General features: G+C 43.3%; 2 protein-coding genes across 2 annotated transcripts; both read right to left on the reverse strand.

The window, feature by feature from the left end:
- Nucleotides 1-2069: 2069 nt before the first annotated feature.
- Nucleotides 2070-9390, reverse strand: LOC127299119 (3-ketoacyl-CoA synthase 6-like). The gene is made up of 3 exons (XM_051329026.2): nucleotides 8197-9390; nucleotide 7861; nucleotides 2070-2342 (listed from the first exon to the last, which is right to left on the reverse strand). The coding sequence occupies exons 1-3, from the start codon at nucleotides 9264-9266 to the stop codon at nucleotides 2172-2174; spliced, it is 1242 nt and encodes a 413-aa protein (XP_051184986.1). The 5' UTR covers nucleotides 9267-9390; the 3' UTR covers nucleotides 2070-2171.
- Nucleotides 9391-10376: 986 nt separating this feature from the next.
- Nucleotides 10377-15915, reverse strand: LOC127299121 (probable tRNA N6-adenosine threonylcarbamoyltransferase, mitochondrial). The gene is made up of 13 exons (XM_051329032.2): nucleotides 15635-15915; nucleotides 15473-15517; nucleotides 15271-15345; nucleotides 15092-15188; nucleotides 14621-14711; nucleotides 13990-14039; nucleotides 13339-13529; nucleotides 13160-13245; nucleotides 11974-12052; nucleotides 11818-11901; nucleotides 11622-11736; nucleotides 11310-11398; nucleotides 10377-10688 (listed from the first exon to the last, which is right to left on the reverse strand). Exons 1-13 carry the CDS (start codon nucleotides 15872-15874, stop codon nucleotides 10560-10562), a joined length of 1371 nt encoding a protein of 456 aa, XP_051184992.1. The 5' UTR covers nucleotides 15875-15915; the 3' UTR covers nucleotides 10377-10559.
- Nucleotides 15916-17944: the final 2029 nt, after the last annotated feature.

A 17944-nucleotide genomic window follows, 5' to 3' on the forward strand; every position in this document is an offset into this window, starting at 1 on the left:
AGGGTTCCGTCCCCTCGCCGGCGACGCTGCTGGTCCGCTCCGTCTCCGGTGGCCTTAGGGCCTTGGAGGTGTGGCGGACCACGGCCTCTCGTCGGCGGGAGGGTTTTCGTTCTTTGTTAGGTTATTTTCAGTGTCTTCTTCGGGATGGTGAGGCGGCGGTTCCATCTTGATGTTAGAATAAGGTCCTCCCCGCTCTATCCTCGCTCTGGTGGTGCGTCTAGCATCGGCAGAGGGCGCGTGGAGTCATGTGCCCGGCGGATCTCGCGGGATCCGATCGGTTTTCGTGTTCGTTGGTGTGGTTTCAGGTCAGTCTCTTCCGATCTAAAGTTGTCATCTTGGGCGACGGTTGCTGCTCTGGTGCGCTGGTCCTTTGGGACCTTAGTACGACGACTTCCCGTTTGTCTACTACAACAAGCTCTACTACGACAAGCTTTGCCCGGATCCGGTGATGGAGGGGTGAGGATATCGGCGCGCCTTCGGCTCGCGTCAGTGTTTGTAGTCGTCGCTAGGTGGTCGAAAGACCTACTTGTAATTTTTATTACTTTTGGGTCAGTTTGTACTGCTATTGATGATTATTAATAGATCGGTGGAATTTTCGCAAAAAAAAAAAAAAAAATCTTGAACACCAACTCATGTTGTTCAACAGTTGCGGTAGTGGTGGTTGGTGCCGTCCAACGGTGACGACAGCGCAGGCCGTCCTCGCCATCGCCGCCGCCTCACTGCGCAACCCAACGAATACCAGTTTGCTCGCTAGCTAGCGCGTGCCCCGTCGCAATCGCTGCAGATGCCTGCGCTGCACTGCACGTCTGCACCCTCTCAGTCTCTCTTCCTGTCCCGTGTGGCTGAACAGCCCGACGTCTCCATCCTCCAGGCCGGCGTGGTGACGTGGTGTCCGCGTACTCAATCGACGGCGAGATCGCTGCCTGACCGACCGGCAGGGTGCTCCATGTATGTACTCCACGTCGGTCTCCTTTCATCGCTCACCACCTGTTCGACGGAAGGTCCGATGGCAGACATCAGGGTATCAAAATATGGCTTTGCATGCTTCATAGAAAGTTAAGCCGACCTTTACCTTTCACCGAAAAAAGCCACCGTTTCTTTCTTACTTTCATTGCAGTACCAATTTACAAAGTTCAAGAATGATGTCTGTAATAGGTCTGTTAAAGGAATCGCGAGGCTTCAATTGATCAGTCAGTCAGATGGAAGATTTCTTTCTTTCACTATTTTCAGGAGGCCTCTTCAGGGCACGGTTATACCGTAGTTTCTCAACCTCTCTACAATCTACATGGTAAGTTAATAACAATTCTTTGTGTAATCTGAAAATACATTTCATGCAATCCACTCCTGTAACAGCCCAAGGCCCAAGCTGATTTGCTGTCTCAAACAAGGCTGGGCATCTGTCTACCCACATTTGGTGGCTTGGTGCGAGGTAACTAGGTAAGTATTGTAGAAGCAAGCTTGCCTATGAATCCACCATTGAGACGACTCTTACTTATGATGTGTTTGTGAAAAGAATCTGTGTTCGTATTATTCTTCTCAATCCAACACTGAAGCTACAAAGATAACATGCACTAGCTCATATGGTAGTTTCAGAAGCATCAGGGAAATGACCATCCTTTGTTCAAGCTACAAAGATAAGATGCACTAGCTCATATGGTAGTTCCAGAAGCATCAGAGAAATGACCAATGATAAAAATTATATCTATGCATTTATGGTGACTATGTTTAGAAGAAATTCCATATAAATCATCGATTATTTTTTACACATGGAAGTCATATGCTGAAATTAGCTGCTCAGCGTTTTATTCTCAGACTAAAGAAATGTGGTTTCATCTGTACTCTGTCTCTGCTTATTTTTTAGATCAACAGGGAGCGCTCCCCAGCTCCATTTTCATCGAAACGAAGCATAACAGCGTAGCAGATGTCCAAAACAAAAACAAAAGGGAGGAAAGGCACCACGCTAGGGCTACCAGACCAGGAGCAGTTATAAAGCTACTAGATCACGATTTTTAGGCCCCAAGGAAGCTTATTACAAACCAGTGGAAACCAGATACTAACAGTATCTGAAGCCTACAAGTTCACTTTCCAACCAAAAGCCATTGGCCAGAAAGAAGGCACATCTGTCTGTCTGTGCTTATTGGTGCAAACTTTGCTAAGTTTAACCTTCTTTGTTAGACATTCACTGGGTAACGATGGATGCAGCTGGCCCATGGCCCGTTGGCATCGAGGGATGGTCGGGTGCATACCCACACTGCAGTGTTGCACTTATACCCAGCTCCAAACCCGATCATCCACACTCTGTCACCCTTTCGCATTCGTCCCTTAGCCTCGATGTATGCCAACTCGTTGTTGAATATAGTTTGTAATAGGCTTTGTTTTATGTCTACCGTATTGTATATGGAGTAGTACTCCAATACGATACCGGCCCCCCCTTTTCTTGTACAATGCCTTGATGGGCTTTCATCCTATATTAACACGAAACCGACACCCCTGAGGGCACGTCGTTCAACCCTAAAACTATCTTCGCTAATATGGTATCAGAGCCGCTCTTCCTCGACATCGCTGCCTGATCACCGCCGCCGCCGCCGCACCTCCTAGGTCGCCGCCGCCGCCGCTCCAAAAACAGACAACCTCAGACAACCGCCGCTGCAGAGCTATCTGTTGCCGCGCCCACAACCCAAAACAACCAAAACCCGAAAAGACTACAGCCGCTGCCGCCGCATATTCTGCCGCCGCCGCCCCTCAAAACCTCAAAAATCTACTTCCGTCTACAATCAGCCGCCGTCGCAGTACTCTGCCATCGCTGCTGCTACAAATCGTCGGATCTTTCCCGCGATCAAGCCAAAACCCTAGATGGGTTCTTCATCAGCATCTTCGATCTCCTCCCTGGCCGCTGCTCTGGGCGCGCCCCTCGCACAGCTCCTCACCCGCGACAATGCCCTGATTTGGAAAGCCCTTGTCATCCCAGCACTTCGAGGTGCTCGCGTTCTCAAGCTTGTTGAAGGAAGTGACAAGGCCCCTGCAGAAACCATCGAAGTAGACACTGATGGTGTGAAGAGCGAAGTTGATAATCCTGCATATGACGTTTGGATAGCCCGTGACCAACAGGTTTTGCGCTATCTTCTGAGTTGCTTGTCCTCCGATATGCTCTCTCATGTACTTGGACTTGAGACCTCTGCCGAGGTGTGGAAAACCATCAACTCCCTTACCACAACTCAGTCAAAGGCCAGGGCTCAACACCTCCGCTCTGCACTCAATGAGACCAAGAAGGGGAACATGTCTGCTGAAAAATATTTTGCAAAGATGAAAGTTCTTGCATCGGAGCTCGCTGCTGTGGGCAAACCACTTGATGATGATGAGTTGATTTGGTACATGCTTCATGGCCTTGGTGAAGATTACAACAATCTGAAAACAGCAGTTCGTGCAAATCCTTCCACTTCCCTGACAGATCTCTACAGCCAGCTTCAGTCCTTTGATCAGATGCACAAACTTGGAGATTCAGTTGCAGAAGAGTTTGTCTCCTCTGCTAACCTTGTTCGCCGCACTTCTGACCGTCAGCCAGCTTATGGTGCTCGGCAAGATGATTACCGCCGTGATGATTACCGTGACCGTCGTGATGATCGTCGCCCTGATGATTATCGTGATCGCCGTGATGACAACCGTGACAGACGGGATGATCAGCGTCCGCGCCATGATGATAGGCGCCCTCGCTATGATGACCGACCCAAGCGTCGGGATGATGGACCCCGGGATGGGCCTCGTGATGATGGCCGTCGCCGAGACAGAGTACCTACTCCGTTTGTTGATGTTGAGTGTCAGATATGCAAGAAGCATGGACATCCTACTGAAGTGTGCTGGTGGAGGTTTCAGCGTGATAGGCGCAATGGTGGTGGACGCCGTGATGATCAAGACACCAAGGGTGCAAACATGGCCTCATATGGCGTGGACACAAACTGGTATTCTGACACTGGTGCTACAAATCACATCACAAGCGAATTGAGCAAACTATCCACCCAGGAGAAGTACACAGGACGTGATCATGTGCACACGGCTGATGGCAACGGTATGCAAATAAGTCATATTGGTCATTCTATGTTGCGTACTCCCCATAGTTCTTTTCATCTTAGAGACATTCTCCATGTTCCAAGTGCATCTAAAAATCTCATGTCTGTTCATAGATTCACACTTGATAATCATGTATTCATTGAGTTTCATCCTTTTTTCTTTTTGATTAAGGATCTGGCCACCGGGAGCACTCTCTTTCAAGGTCCATGCCGTGATGGTCTATACCCACTAGTGCCACTGTCTACTGGATCCTCCAAGCAAGCCTTCGTTACAATAAAGCCATCGTCATCTACATGGCATCGCCGCCTAGGACATCCTTCCTCCTTTGTGGTGCAGCAAGTTCTTAGGAAACATAGAATTTCGTTTTCCCCTGAAATAAACCCATATATTTGTGATTCTTGTCAACTAGCTAAGAGCCATCAATTATCATACCCTGTCTCTAATAGTGTTTCCACTGTTCCGTTGGAACAAGTTTTTTCTGATGTATGGGGTCCAACACCATTATCTGTTGGAAAACATTCATATTATGTAAGCTTCATTGATGATTTTAGCAAGTTCACCTGGATTTATTTGCTCAAAAAGAAATCTGATGTCTATCAAGTTTTTCTCAACTTTCAGCAGTTAGTTGAACGCAAATTTGATAGGAAAATTGTCACTATGCAAACCGACTGGGGTGGTGAATATGAAAAGCTACATGGTTTCTTTCAAAAAATTGGCATCACTCATCATGTCTCCTGTCCACATGCTCATCAACAGAACGGGTCTGCTGAACGCAAACACCGTCACATAGTTGAAGTTGGTCTTGCTTTACTTGCCAATGCATCCATGCCTTTAAAGTTCTGGGATGAAGCTTTTCTTACAGCCACTTTTCTTATCAATCTTCTTCCCAGCAAAGTGATAAATCATGATACTCCAGTTGAGCGTCTTCTTAACACTACACCCAATTATGAGTCCCTTCGAGTTTTTGGTTGTGCTTGCTGGCCAAACCTGCGCCCCTATAACAAAAGAAAACTTGCTTTCCGCTCCACCAGATGTGTTTTTATTGGCTATAGTTCTCGCCATAAGGGAGTCAAGTGTCTTGATCCCTCCACTGGGCGTGTGTATATCTCTCGTGATGTGGTGTTTGATGAAAATCTGTTTCCTTTTGCCTCACTAAACCCCAATGCTGGTTCTCGTCTCCGCCAAGAAATTCTTCTTTTGCCCACCGACTCATCTCTTACATCTACTCATGGGGAGACACACATTAATGACTATATGCCTTTACCGTTTGTCCCTGTTGTTACTAATGATACTGCTGTAGATGCTGTTCCTGCAGATGTACTTGATGAACAGGAAGTAACAGAAAAAGATTTGAGTGAAAATCCAGCAGAAATCAGCTCAAATGGCAGTTCTAATGTTGCTGCACAAAATGACGAAACTGGTGGTGGATCCCAGGTTGATTCTCCCGCCCAGACCTCGGATCCTGTGTCGCCTGGCTTGTCAGGAGAAGCGTCTCGCCGCGCGCACAATCTGTCTCGGCGCGGGTGCTCGAGGTCGTTGTCTCCGCTTCGACGGTCCCGCTCCGCGTCACCGTCCTGCTCCGAGCGGCCGTCCGTGCGCCACGTCGCCTCGCCCGACCGGTCCCCCTCTCCGGCGCGTGGAGGCCACACTCCAAGTTCTGCCAGTCCTGATGCTGGCAGCCCAGCAGCCTCTGCCGACGCGACAGCTGGCAGCCTTTCTGTTGCTAATGATGACCCCAATGATTCTGTGTCTGCTGGATCTTCTGTGGACACACATACTGCACCAAATTATGTTGCCGCCAACAATCCAGCTTCGACAACCTCTATGCGTCCTCTGACGCGTCTCCAACAAGGCATTCGTCAGCCGAAAAGGTACACAGATGGCACTATCAGATATGGACTGTTCGCCGCAACGGGGGAACCACAAACACTTGGGGAAGCACTTAAAGATTCTCGATGGTGTGAGGCTATGTCTGAGGAGTACAATGCACTCATACATAACAAAACTTGGCACTTGGTTCCGTCAAATCCAAGCAAAAATATTATTGATTGCAAATGGGTTTATCGCATTAAGAAGCATGCTGATGGTACAATTGACAGATACAAAGCTCGTCTTGTTGCTAAAGGTTTTAAACAACGCTATGGTATTGACTATGAGGACACCTTCAGCCCTGTTGTCAAGGCAGCTACTATTAGACTTGTTCTGTCTGTTGTTGTTTCCAGAGGCTGGAGTCTAAGACAGCTAGATGTCAAGAACGCGTTTCTACATGGTGTTCTGGAAGAGGAGGTATATATGAGACAGCCCCCAGGTTTTGAGGATCCTAAAAATCCTCATCATATTTGCAAACTTGATAAAGCTCTCTATGGATTAAAACAAGCTCCGCGTGCATGGTATTCAAGGTTAAGCACAAAACTACAGTCCCTTGGTTTCTATCCTTCCAAAGCTGATACTTCACTTTTTCTATACAACAAGAGAGGCATTACTATTTATGTTCTTATCTATGTTGATGATATTATAGTAACCAGCTCTTCTCAAAGAGCAATTGCTGCGCTTCTTCAAGATCTGAACAGTGATTTTGCTCTAAAAGATTTGGGTGACTTACATTTCTTTCTGGGAATTGAAGTAAAGAGGATCAACAATGGACTGTTGCTCACACAGGAGAAATATGCTACTGAACTTCTTGCAAAAGTTGGCATGACACAGTGCACAACCCACCGATGTCATCTACTGAAAAGCTGTCCTTGATTGATGGTAATCCTCTTGGCCCTGATGATATTACTACTTATAGAAGTATAGTTGGTGCTCTTCAGTATCTTACTTTGACTAGGCCAGATTTGTCCTATTCAGTAAATAAGGTTTGCCAGTTTCTGCATGCTCCTACCACAACACATTGGACAGCTGTGAAAAGAATTTTGAGATATATTCAAGGTACTCTGAAAGTAGGTCTCACATTCTAGAAATCTTCTTCAAGTCTGCTCAGTGCTTTTTCAGATGCAGATTGGGCAGGTTGTCTTGATGATAGAAGATCAACTGGTGGTTTTGCTGTGTTTTTTGGACCAAATTTAATATCCTGGAGTGCACGAAAGCAAGCTACAGTTTCTAGATCAAGTACTGAGGCTGAGTACAAGGCTTTAGCAAATGCTACAACAGAGTTAATATGGGTTGAAGCTCTTCTCAGAGAACTTGGTGTGACTATCAGAGTTAGACCATGTCTATGGTGTGACAATATAGGTGCTACTTTCTTGTCTGCAAATCCTGTGTTTCATGCCAGAACAAAACACATAGAAATTGATTTTCACTTTGTGAGAGAGCGTGTTGCTGGGCGGGCCCAAATTTTTGATTATGGGTATTCAAAATTGTAAAAATAATTATATTAATTTTTTTGTAAAATAATTTAATTATGGAGTAATGATCACACATATTTCATATTTTCTTGAGAAACCTTCACATTGAAGGATATTTGTGCCTGAGAAACATATGAATTTACCAAAACTTTAATTTCTTAAAATTTTGAATAATTGAAGCTAACATGAAAAAGTAATAGTAGAATAAACACTATATGATCTTCCTATAACAGAAATACATGCACCAAAGTTATTTTGCAAAGAAAAAACAACAAATGCATACATGGGGGGTTGAACTCAAGACCAAATGAATAAATAGTTCAAACCAAACCATTTCACTACGTCAACAATCTTGTCATATTAGGACCGTTTTTCTTTTCATATATTCATTGAACATTTATTTATATATATCACGTTATTTGTCAAATTATTTGGGTATTCAACTGAATACCCTTGACTTGAAGTGGGCCCGCCCCACTTGCTGACAGGCGTCTTGATATCAAATTTATCTCAAGCAAGGATCAAGTTGCAGATGGGTTTACAAAGCCCTTACCAGTAAAGGAACTTGATGAGTTCAAGCGTACGGTTGAGATTAAGGGAGGCTGTTGAATATAGTTTGTAATAGGCTTTGTTTTATGTCTACCGTATGTATATGGAGTAGTACTCCAATACGATACCGGCCCCCCTTTTCTTGTACAATGCCTTGATGGGCTTTCATCCTATATTAACACGAAACCGACACCCCTAAGGGCACGTCGTTCAACCCTAAAACTATCTTCGCTAATACTCGTACCACACAGATGCACTTGATTGGTTCCCAAACCGATGCAGTGTCATACGCGATGGCTCAACATGCTCGTCAGTTAGACCCAGGCCAAGCTGTACCGAGTTGATCACTGCCGGTCCACCAACGTGTATGCAGAAGTGCTCAAACGCCATGCTGAAGTTGGGGACATATGGCCTGATCTTCCTCCCATGAAGCACCTTCCTCGCCACGTAGAAGAGAATATATTTGATCAGCTCTGAGGTCGGTAGGACAAGCGGTGCTATTGCGGTGATGTTGGCCTTGAGCGCGTCTCCGGCGATGGCCATCAGGTCCTTAGATAGAGCGAACCCCCTATTTCCCTCACTATCTTCTTCTTCATAAACACACCGGTAAGCACCATCATCCTCACTGAAGATCGTCCGCTCGACATGTGCGAGCTTGAACCGAGCCTTGAGCTTACAAGTCGATAACAACATGGCGCTGCCACCCATTCGAAACAAGATGTTCACCAACTGCATGGAACGCCTGTTTCCTGTGTAGTAGTTTTGACCAAGGCTCTCCGTCGACACCACCAGCGCATGCGATCCCGAAGGAAGGTCCTGTAAGATGTTCTGTGCGAGCCCCACAGCACTCACCCCAGCACTGCACCCCATTCCAGAGAGGTTGATGACACGGATGTCACCTCGCAGCCTGTACATGTTCATGATCCTATCGGCATTAGATGGCACTGGGCAAAAGGTACTGGAGTTGGTGATTAGGACGTCGATCACATCAAGGTTGATGTCTGTCTTGGCCAATAGGTCATCAATTGTCGAGAAGATGACAAGCTCCGCATCGGCACGAGCGTCATCTAGACTGCAGTATGGCTCGATATAGGTAAATACGGATGTTATCCATGTCTCTTCACCCATGCCGGAGAGCCCGAGCACTCGCTCGATGAAGTTAATGGTGGAATCACTGAAGGACGTAGAGAGGTGCATATGCTCGAGGAGGCTGGCATTTGGGCTTCGATGGATCTCTCTAGCTGTGAAGCAAGCGTAGTCGACAAGATAAACAGTTCTAGGACGGTGTAGGAGGTAGAAGGTAACCATAGCGGTCGACAGAGCACCGGTCAAGAGTAGGTGGATGGGCCGGAGAGCACACAATAGGGAAAGAAACTTGTCTATGGTGGCAATTCGTTGTGCAGCTTGTCAGAGGAGGGTGTACACAGCTAGTGTCATGGTGGCGGTCATGAGCAGAAAGTTTTTGGTAGCTAGATTGTATGTTGGTTTGAGGCGTTTGAGATGGGGAAACGAGGTCAAGCTGTTCTATCCTACTTGACGAAGATTCCCAGGGAGAGAACAGGGGAGGAGGAGGGCTTTTATCGGAAACGATTGAGGCCACCAATGCAACTTTCTTGGTATCTTATTTCGTTGTTTCATTACACTCAGAAGCTATTTATACTACAACATCATGGAAGATATATGTATACATCAATAGACCATACAACGGTCGACTTCTGAACAATAGTTTGAGGCCATGTTTTTCATGTAGCACAAGAGTGTACTATAGATAGTCCATATTTTTCACATGATTGAGAGGAACTTCTATTTTCTGATAACCAAAAGGATGTTGAAGAACTAGCTCTTTTACTGTTACCACCCACTAATATGGCCAATATATTTACTTGTACTCCTCTCAGAAAGCCAAAAATTTAAGAATCTTGTATATTTTTTAGTAAAAGAGAATCTTCTTCAGTTAGAACTTTGAAAACCGAAAATATATATTATATTGTCATTTTAAGGTATTCAAAAACTGATGCATATATATATGTGCTTCTGTTACAGGTATCGAGAACTTCGATTTGCAGAACTTATTTGTAGACGAGTGGGGAGGTAATTTTAAAACTCCCTGGTTCCATTCTAAAATATATTAGAAACACTGGGGCCCTATCATGAAACATGAATCTAAGTATCTGTGAACAATAGTTCTGAATTTCGAAAGTGTAATGTAGCTCACTTAGTTGGGGAAAAATGTAATTGCATCCACAGCCACAACACCTAATCACCACAGGATGTGATTTAACATCTCCCTTTTTTTAAATGGTAGTAGGATATGTTTTTTTTCCTGGAGAAAATGCTATGCAGCTCAACTATATAGAAAGCTAAGATCAACTTTTTTTATATCAGGTCATGGCGCGGTAAACATCTTGTATATGAACATGGCTAATTTATAGCTTCTCAGATGTACAACGAACAAACGAACAGGTACTCAGCTCACGTCTTTGTAGCTAATAACTGCAATTCTGCAATGAAAAGTGAGCTGGACTGCCCAGGTAATGGTCCCAGACTGGATGACATGGAACTCAATGACAGCAATCAGCGGAGATCAATGATCTGACCAGACTAGTTGCGGAGAGCACTCTGTGTCATGGATGTAAGCGATGGATGGATCCTAGCAGTTTTAAGTGATCGTGAAACACTTATTCCTTCTGAATATTCCTCGCCGAGAGGCCATCTTGGGCGCAAGTCATACTGTAGCAGACAAGAAACTGGTCAGGGAGGATACTAGCAAAACAGCCAGAATAAAACCTGCAGGTTCTGGATCAGATTTTAAATACCCAGTAGTACAAGCATTTTTCAGTACAAGACAACGGCCTCATTCAGATGCCCCTACCATTCCAATGAAGGAAACAAGAAAGCAGGGTGCTCATAGTCCCTAAAATAAATGTTCAAGCTTCCACAGACGTGCCAAATTCAATTATTTGTTTTTCTAAGAAAAGCTAGTTCACCAACACTCTTCAAGCCAAGTTCAATAATTTGACATATTTATTTTGAATCTTCAAACTTTGATGATGATGGGATTACCATTGATTTTATATTTACATTCTTCATTGTCTACATTTTTTATCCAAGTACTAACTATTTAGCTTTAAAAAGGAGCTGGTCATATCTAGATTAACAAAACGACCAAATAAGATTTAAAACTCAGAGAGCTTAAAAACAACAACAAAATAAATACATAATAGAGCTCCCTTTAGTGCAATTTAATCACTTACTTTGCACACTAAATTTACAAGTTATATGTTACTCCGTATTAATTCTGAACTAATCAAGTATACAGTTGATTCCGTTCATACTGCTTGTTTAGGTTACCTGCATATCATCAGGCTCATCAGCAGGAGGTGGATCTTCAAATCTACCGGCAATGAAGTGCTCGATACCGGTCCAAGCAATCATGACACCTATGCAAATAAAGGTGAAAGGAATCCTCTGATTGTTATTACAAGACGAACTGAGAGCAAAGTTGGCAGAAATGGTCAGGACAATTCATGCACATGCTTCAAAATAAAAAGGGACTACAGCCTAGGGTTTAGAATGAAAACCAAGAACTGTGCTGAGTTGCATCAAAGTTCATTTTGAATATTAGATGCTTTCACTGGCAGCCCATAGCAACAAAATCATTACCATTGTCAGTACAAAGACTTGGGGGAGGGGATACAAGCTGCAGGCCATTCTTCTCAGCAATATGATTCAAGCGGGCCCTAACATACTGGTTAGATGCAACCCCACCTGAAACAACCTTTAATAATTGAATCGATTAACGAACTGGATAAATTAAGGAACATAAATGAATTTAACAGTAACAAGTTATCTGTATTACAAAGTTTTTGATAGAAGGCTCCATCTTCAATGCCCATTCAACTGCTCGCTGGCATCTATCCTCCAAATGTAGAACAGCAACCCGCTGCACAAGTTTAAATTATCAGAAACTTAATATAATTCATGGATAATGAGTACAATATCCATGATACTGAACCTGGAAAGAGGCAGCAATGTTCGCCCTTAGTTGTCTATCTTCTTCTGTTGCAGATGAAATGGGGATATCATCTGTGCACCTACAATGGTATAAAAACAGCAGCATAGTTAACAAATAATCACAGCATAGCCATGCACCCGCCCAGCTTGAAGTAATGCAAATTCTTCCTTCAGCATAAATACATAAAGTATTTTTACCCTCATTTATTTGAAACAAACTGATATATTTGGATATGAGAACTAAGCGCTGGCTTGGTGGCAAATTCTTCCTTCAGCGATAAGTACATTAAGCATTTTACCCTCATGTATTTGAAACAAACTGATATATTTGGATACGAGAACCAAGCGCTGGCTTGGTGGCTAGAGCTCAGGGTGTTGAGCCAGCCCACCCGTGTTCGAATCCCATCCGAAGCGAGAAATTGCTGGAGCGCGAACTAAACGGGTTATCATCAGTAGCGAGAACTCGCTGGAGAGTCTCATCCTATCTTACAACATATAGCCAAGGAAGGGATCATTCCCCCGTTGGTCAACGTTTATATATTTGGATACTTCTTACCTACTTCATATGTAAGCACGTTGGAAATGTTCAGTTTATCAACGCATAATTTATTCAATAAATTAAGGTGTCAACTGTTTAAAAGATGTAAAATGATTTCCATATCAAATATTCAACAATGTTTTAAGCGTCAATTGCATCAACTCTTCCCACCAGTATTGTTCTTGTTGTTTGGTCCAAAAGAATGCTACCACATACGATGGCATTATTAGCACCAAAAGATTTCCAAATTCCAATAATATGTAAATCTTGCTTAGCAAACATTTCCACCTCAGAGCATTGTACATTGTGAGCATGAATGTTCTCTAAAAAATGAACTTTGTGTGTTTGACATTTGGATACTAAATGGATAGTATCACTGGCACAGGTTTCAAATTACAACTCCTACATGAAACAAATAAAAAATAAGAATGAAGTTTTAAGAATACAAGAATAATATTGAGAGTTCCAAATGAAGTTGTTTTTGTCAACCTGAGGTGTAGTCTCAAAAAGAATGAACACAATAACGAATAAACAAGGAATAAACAGCATGCTAAATGGCAAAACGCAAGTTGTATTTACGACACCAGGAGGTGTGTTCATGAAGAAGATGAAACTAACAGTGCAATTAAAAGGAACGACATATTCATACATATGTCTGGATTCAATAGCCAATCGAACTTGAGTCTTGAGACCAGCGTAGGAGAAATTGCAATCTTTGTGTTGTCGCATTGGAACCTGGAGGCAATATCATGTCAGACTAAGATTCATGGTAAGTAGACACAATTTAGCTCCACAGCTGTTGTGGAAAAAATACACATGCAAACTTACTCTGAAATTAATAGACTTTGGATCACCTTCTAGGGCAAGCTCTTCAAGAGCAGGACCACCACCTTTCCGTATATCAAGACCCAGCCATCTTGCTGACTTGTCATATGCCTCGCCAATTGCATCGTCTATTGTAGTCCCTAGTTGAACATACTCACCAAGGTTCTGAGCAAGAACAAGAAGATTGTGTCCTCCTGAACATATTAACTAGTTAGTGCAACGCGATATTAGAAAATTCAGCAAACACAGTTGTGCTGGTGTCAGTACCAAAACTAGCATGTCTGCTACACTAGGACATATCATGCATGAAGTTAGGCTGCTGCATTTTTGTATTAAATTATTTTAAACAAAAAAAACTCAGAGATTTTGTATACCAGTGGAACTGGAATCTTCATTTTGTATGAGTGAAAATATATATAACTTTCAACAATTGTGCCAGTGGAAACCTCATTTTGTATAAGTGAAAATAATTATAACATTTCAATAACTGTGATAAGGCATAGCATTATAGCTGGCTTTTGATTCCAACCGGCAGGAAAAGAATGAACTCAAATCTTCAATGGCATTATTGCTTTCGTAATTTACAACTGTAAGCTTCTATGGAATCACGGATAATTAAGCTAGACCATGGTATAGAATGCTGAGACATAGTACCTGAAATTAGAAGAGCCAAAAATGGGTAATCAAGGTCCTTTTTCACTAGCCTGACAAGGATCAAACCATATTAATCCATAATTCAGTGAATGCAATATCGCTAGAAGTATGGGGAGGCAAAGCATTTTGCTATTTTTATGTTTACAGAGTGAGGCCTTCGTCGCAAATATGTCTAACATATTTGAAGTAATTAAATTACGAATTTCACATCTTAAATTCACAAGCCATGCTCCTTACAGATATGACACTGAGAAAGAGCTTGTAGACGTTAATATTTTCCTACTCAAAGTCAAACTGTAGCTTTTGTAGAGTAATCTTGTTCAATCTTTGGAGGTCATATCACTAAAAGTCGTTCAGTTTTCAGTTTTTGCAGGTTGTGCTAGACCTTGTTCAATGTCTTGATAAGTCCGTAACATATTGTAAGGGGGGAAACATAGTGTAGAACACGTGAATAGTTTGTTAAAGCAGATCCACACACAAATAAACACTTTGTGGATCTAGTTACATGAAAACACCTAATCTTGTGTCCTTGAACAAAATAAGGAATCCTATATAGCTTATTCTGTGTAATATTGAACCCATCAAATAGCGTGTGCATCATTTAAAGAGATGTCAGATTTCCAATGGTTACCTGGAAACTAATGCATGTGCCTCCATATGATGAACTCCAACAATAGGTAAGCCAAATACTTTTGCTATTTTCCGAGCTTTGTGAACACCAACTGCAATTTAGAGATATCATTACACTCACATACAAAAAATAGAAGAAGATAAAAAGAAGGGAAAACTATTTAGAAGTTTTAACAAAATTCTTGCAGTCACATAAACAATAGAACAAATAATAGAATGGTTTGTCTCCAGGTTCAAGAGAGTCACACATGAAACAGAAGACACAATGGTCTACTCAGCGTGGTTCAGAAAAAAGAAAACAACATGACCATTTCTGATTGTTTGAGTAAGTAAACCATATATGTAATAGGAACAAGTCATGTTGGATTTGATAACTAACGAGGAGACATTTCCCTATTTTAGTAGCATGTGACGGTAAGCATTAGTAATCCGTACATAATCTAATCAACATCAGAGTAGCAAATAGAGGAACCTCTCAGGCATAGGCTGAGCCCTGGTCCAACGGTCACGGCCACAGCAGAAAGATCACTCTCTGACACATTTGCATCATCGAGTGCTTTCTGAACAACCTGCAAGACAAAGATGTAGAATCCAATTAACACAGATGTAGAAGAATAAAAGTCATCCATATCTTCTTAAAGGAAGACAAACCTTATCAATTGCAAGGGCATGGGCTTCTTCGGCCATCTTAGGAGCGACACCGCCCCATTTCACAAGCAAATCTGACTTCCAAACACATGATAGTATGATCAGCAATGTGTAAACGATGCTGCATTTGCTAAAATTTCTTGAGCGGGGTAGAATTAGACATGAACCATCTAGAGAGAACGTGAACTGAAACGCAAATCCTTACTTGGGAAGCGATCGCTTGGCTGAGGATCTCCCCGTCACCTCTAACCTGCAACCGACCAAGCATCATAGAGAAGTGAGGTACTAAGTATAAAACCTAGAAGGTTCGGCCACAAATAAAGTGACTGGACAGAAAGGAAGGGGCCAACGAACGAGCCACACCTACCACGGCGGCGGCGGTGTCGTCGCAACTGGTCTCAATGCCAAGCATGAGGATGTCCCGGCGGGCAGAGGCCATGGTGACAAGGGAGCGGGAAGCGGGAGGGGTTGATGGGGAAGACGCAGGGGCGAGGAGGCTGCGGAGAAGCAGGCCGTGGGAGCGGAACGGTGTTGGTCGGGTTCGGAGGAGGAAGGCGGCGGCACGTGAAACCGGCGGCGATAAGATTGGGAGAAGGGGGGACGCCATTTTTTCAGGCTCCCTTCTAGCAGGTGACCCTGCAACTCAGATGGTAGCGCAATCAAATACACGAACCACGCTCATTGTCCAACACAGAGCAAATAATCCTCACTACCTAGTACACATGGAAAAATATCCATTTCAGTTATACTTGGTTTGTAAAGATGCAGATGCAGCCATGCAGGTCTGCTGCAATATTATTCCTCTTATGATTAGTGGGCATTTGCATATATTCCAGGAACATAATTCTGACAGCTTTGGCAATGTTTCATTTTTCCAGATTAACTGAAGCACGACACATGAGTTTGTCCACTTGGGCAACACTACTGTACTTCGTAATAGGCACAAATGAACATTGAATGAGCAATGCCTCGGTGAGTTTATGTACGGCCGTGCGTGCCTTTTAGAGTATAACGAAAGAGCATACTTACTTACAGAAGCATGGGATTTGCAGCAGGCAGGAGAAAGAATCAGGAAAACTCGCTGTTCCTGGCCGTGCTCCTGCAATCGGACGAGAGAAAGGTGAGGAAAATTCCACAGGAGAAAAGCGTGGAGGGCAGTGGAGAACCGCCGCTGCCCCGTGAGCTCAGGTCACCGCCGGCCCGCCGCCAACGCCCTCAGGCCTGTGCCGCGCCCCGTTGCAACGGAGAGAGAGAGAGAGAGAGAGAGAGAGAGAGAGAGAGAGAGAGATGAGCTACCTAGGTTGGCTCTCCGGTGCGCTAGCTCCGGCCGCCGTCGCTGCCGTTGGTCGGGCCGCTGCCGCCGCAGCAAGAGAGGACGAGACAGGGAGAAGATAGAATTTCTGTCGCGTGGTCTGCCTCTGTTACGAGCGGAAAAAGAAAGGGAGCTTGGGCCCAACAGCCCGCTGTCACTACCAGGCCGGCCTGTTCAGTGGTGTTCTCGCCGGCTGATCGCCGATCGGACTCTACATCGGCAGATCGGACAGGTGCTAATGGCATCTCCAACCGGGAGCCCCTATTCTACGCTTTAAGCGATGCCATTGACCAAAATCGCTCAAGGGAAGACAACTTGGGCTGGGCCCATTTACGTCAAGGTCACACAACGTGCCCTCGTTCTTTCAATCGCTGTCTGTAACGATGTCTGTTTTCTTGTTGTTTTTTTATTTTAAAAATATTCAAATTTTGAAACTGAAAAAATATTCGAATTCAAAAAATGTTTAAATCTAAAAAATTGTTCTAAACAAAAAATGTACAGATTTTAAAAATATTGAAAATTCGAAAATTAAAAATTTTGAAACTGAAAATATTCGAATTCAAAAAACCGTTCAAATCTAAAAATTGTTCTAAACAAAAAATGTTCAAATTTTAAAAATGTTCAAAATTCGAAAATTAAAAATTTTGAAACTGAAAATATTCGAATTCAAAAAATGTTCAAATCTAAAAATTGTTCTCAACAAAAAATGTTCAAATTTTAAAAATGTTCAAAATTCGAAAATTAAAAAATTTGAAACTGAAAATATTCGAATTCAAAAAATGTTCAAATCTAAAAATTGTTCTCAAGAAAAAATGTTCAAATTTTAAAAATGTTCAAAATTCGAAAATTAAAAATTTTGAAACTGAAAATATTCGAATTCAAAAAATGTTCAAATCTAAAAACTGTTCTAAACAAAAAAGTTCAAATTTTAAAAAGTTCAAAATTCGAAAATGTTCGGATTTAAAAAACTGTTGTAAAATTCCAATTTGAAAAAAAGTTTTAAAAACTGAGAAAAATGGGAAAACCAGCGAAAACCGGAAGGAAAACCATAGAAACCATAGAAACCCACCTAAACAGAACAAAAACCGGAGGAAACGCACTGCCTTCGCTTAATGGGCCGGCCCAGAAAGAACTTTCCCTGTGCGGAGCGCCGGATCCGTCCCGCTATAAGCGGAGAATAGGATTTGCCTCTCCAACCGGGCGACCCATCCCGCGCTCGCGCGTCTGGATAGATTAATTCGAACAAAATCCCGGCCCAATATGGAGACGCACCGCAAAAGCGGACGGCCGCGCCGTCCGAAACGACGCAAACCCGGCTCAAATCTGGGCCGGGTTTGCGTGGCCGCGGATGGCACGCGGCGTCCT

Source organism: Lolium perenne, chromosome 5 (genome assembly GCF_019359855.2).
Source record: "Lolium perenne isolate Kyuss_39 chromosome 5, Kyuss_2.0, whole genome shotgun sequence".
Classification (NCBI taxonomy): Eukaryota; Viridiplantae; Streptophyta; class Magnoliopsida; order Poales; family Poaceae; genus Lolium; species Lolium perenne.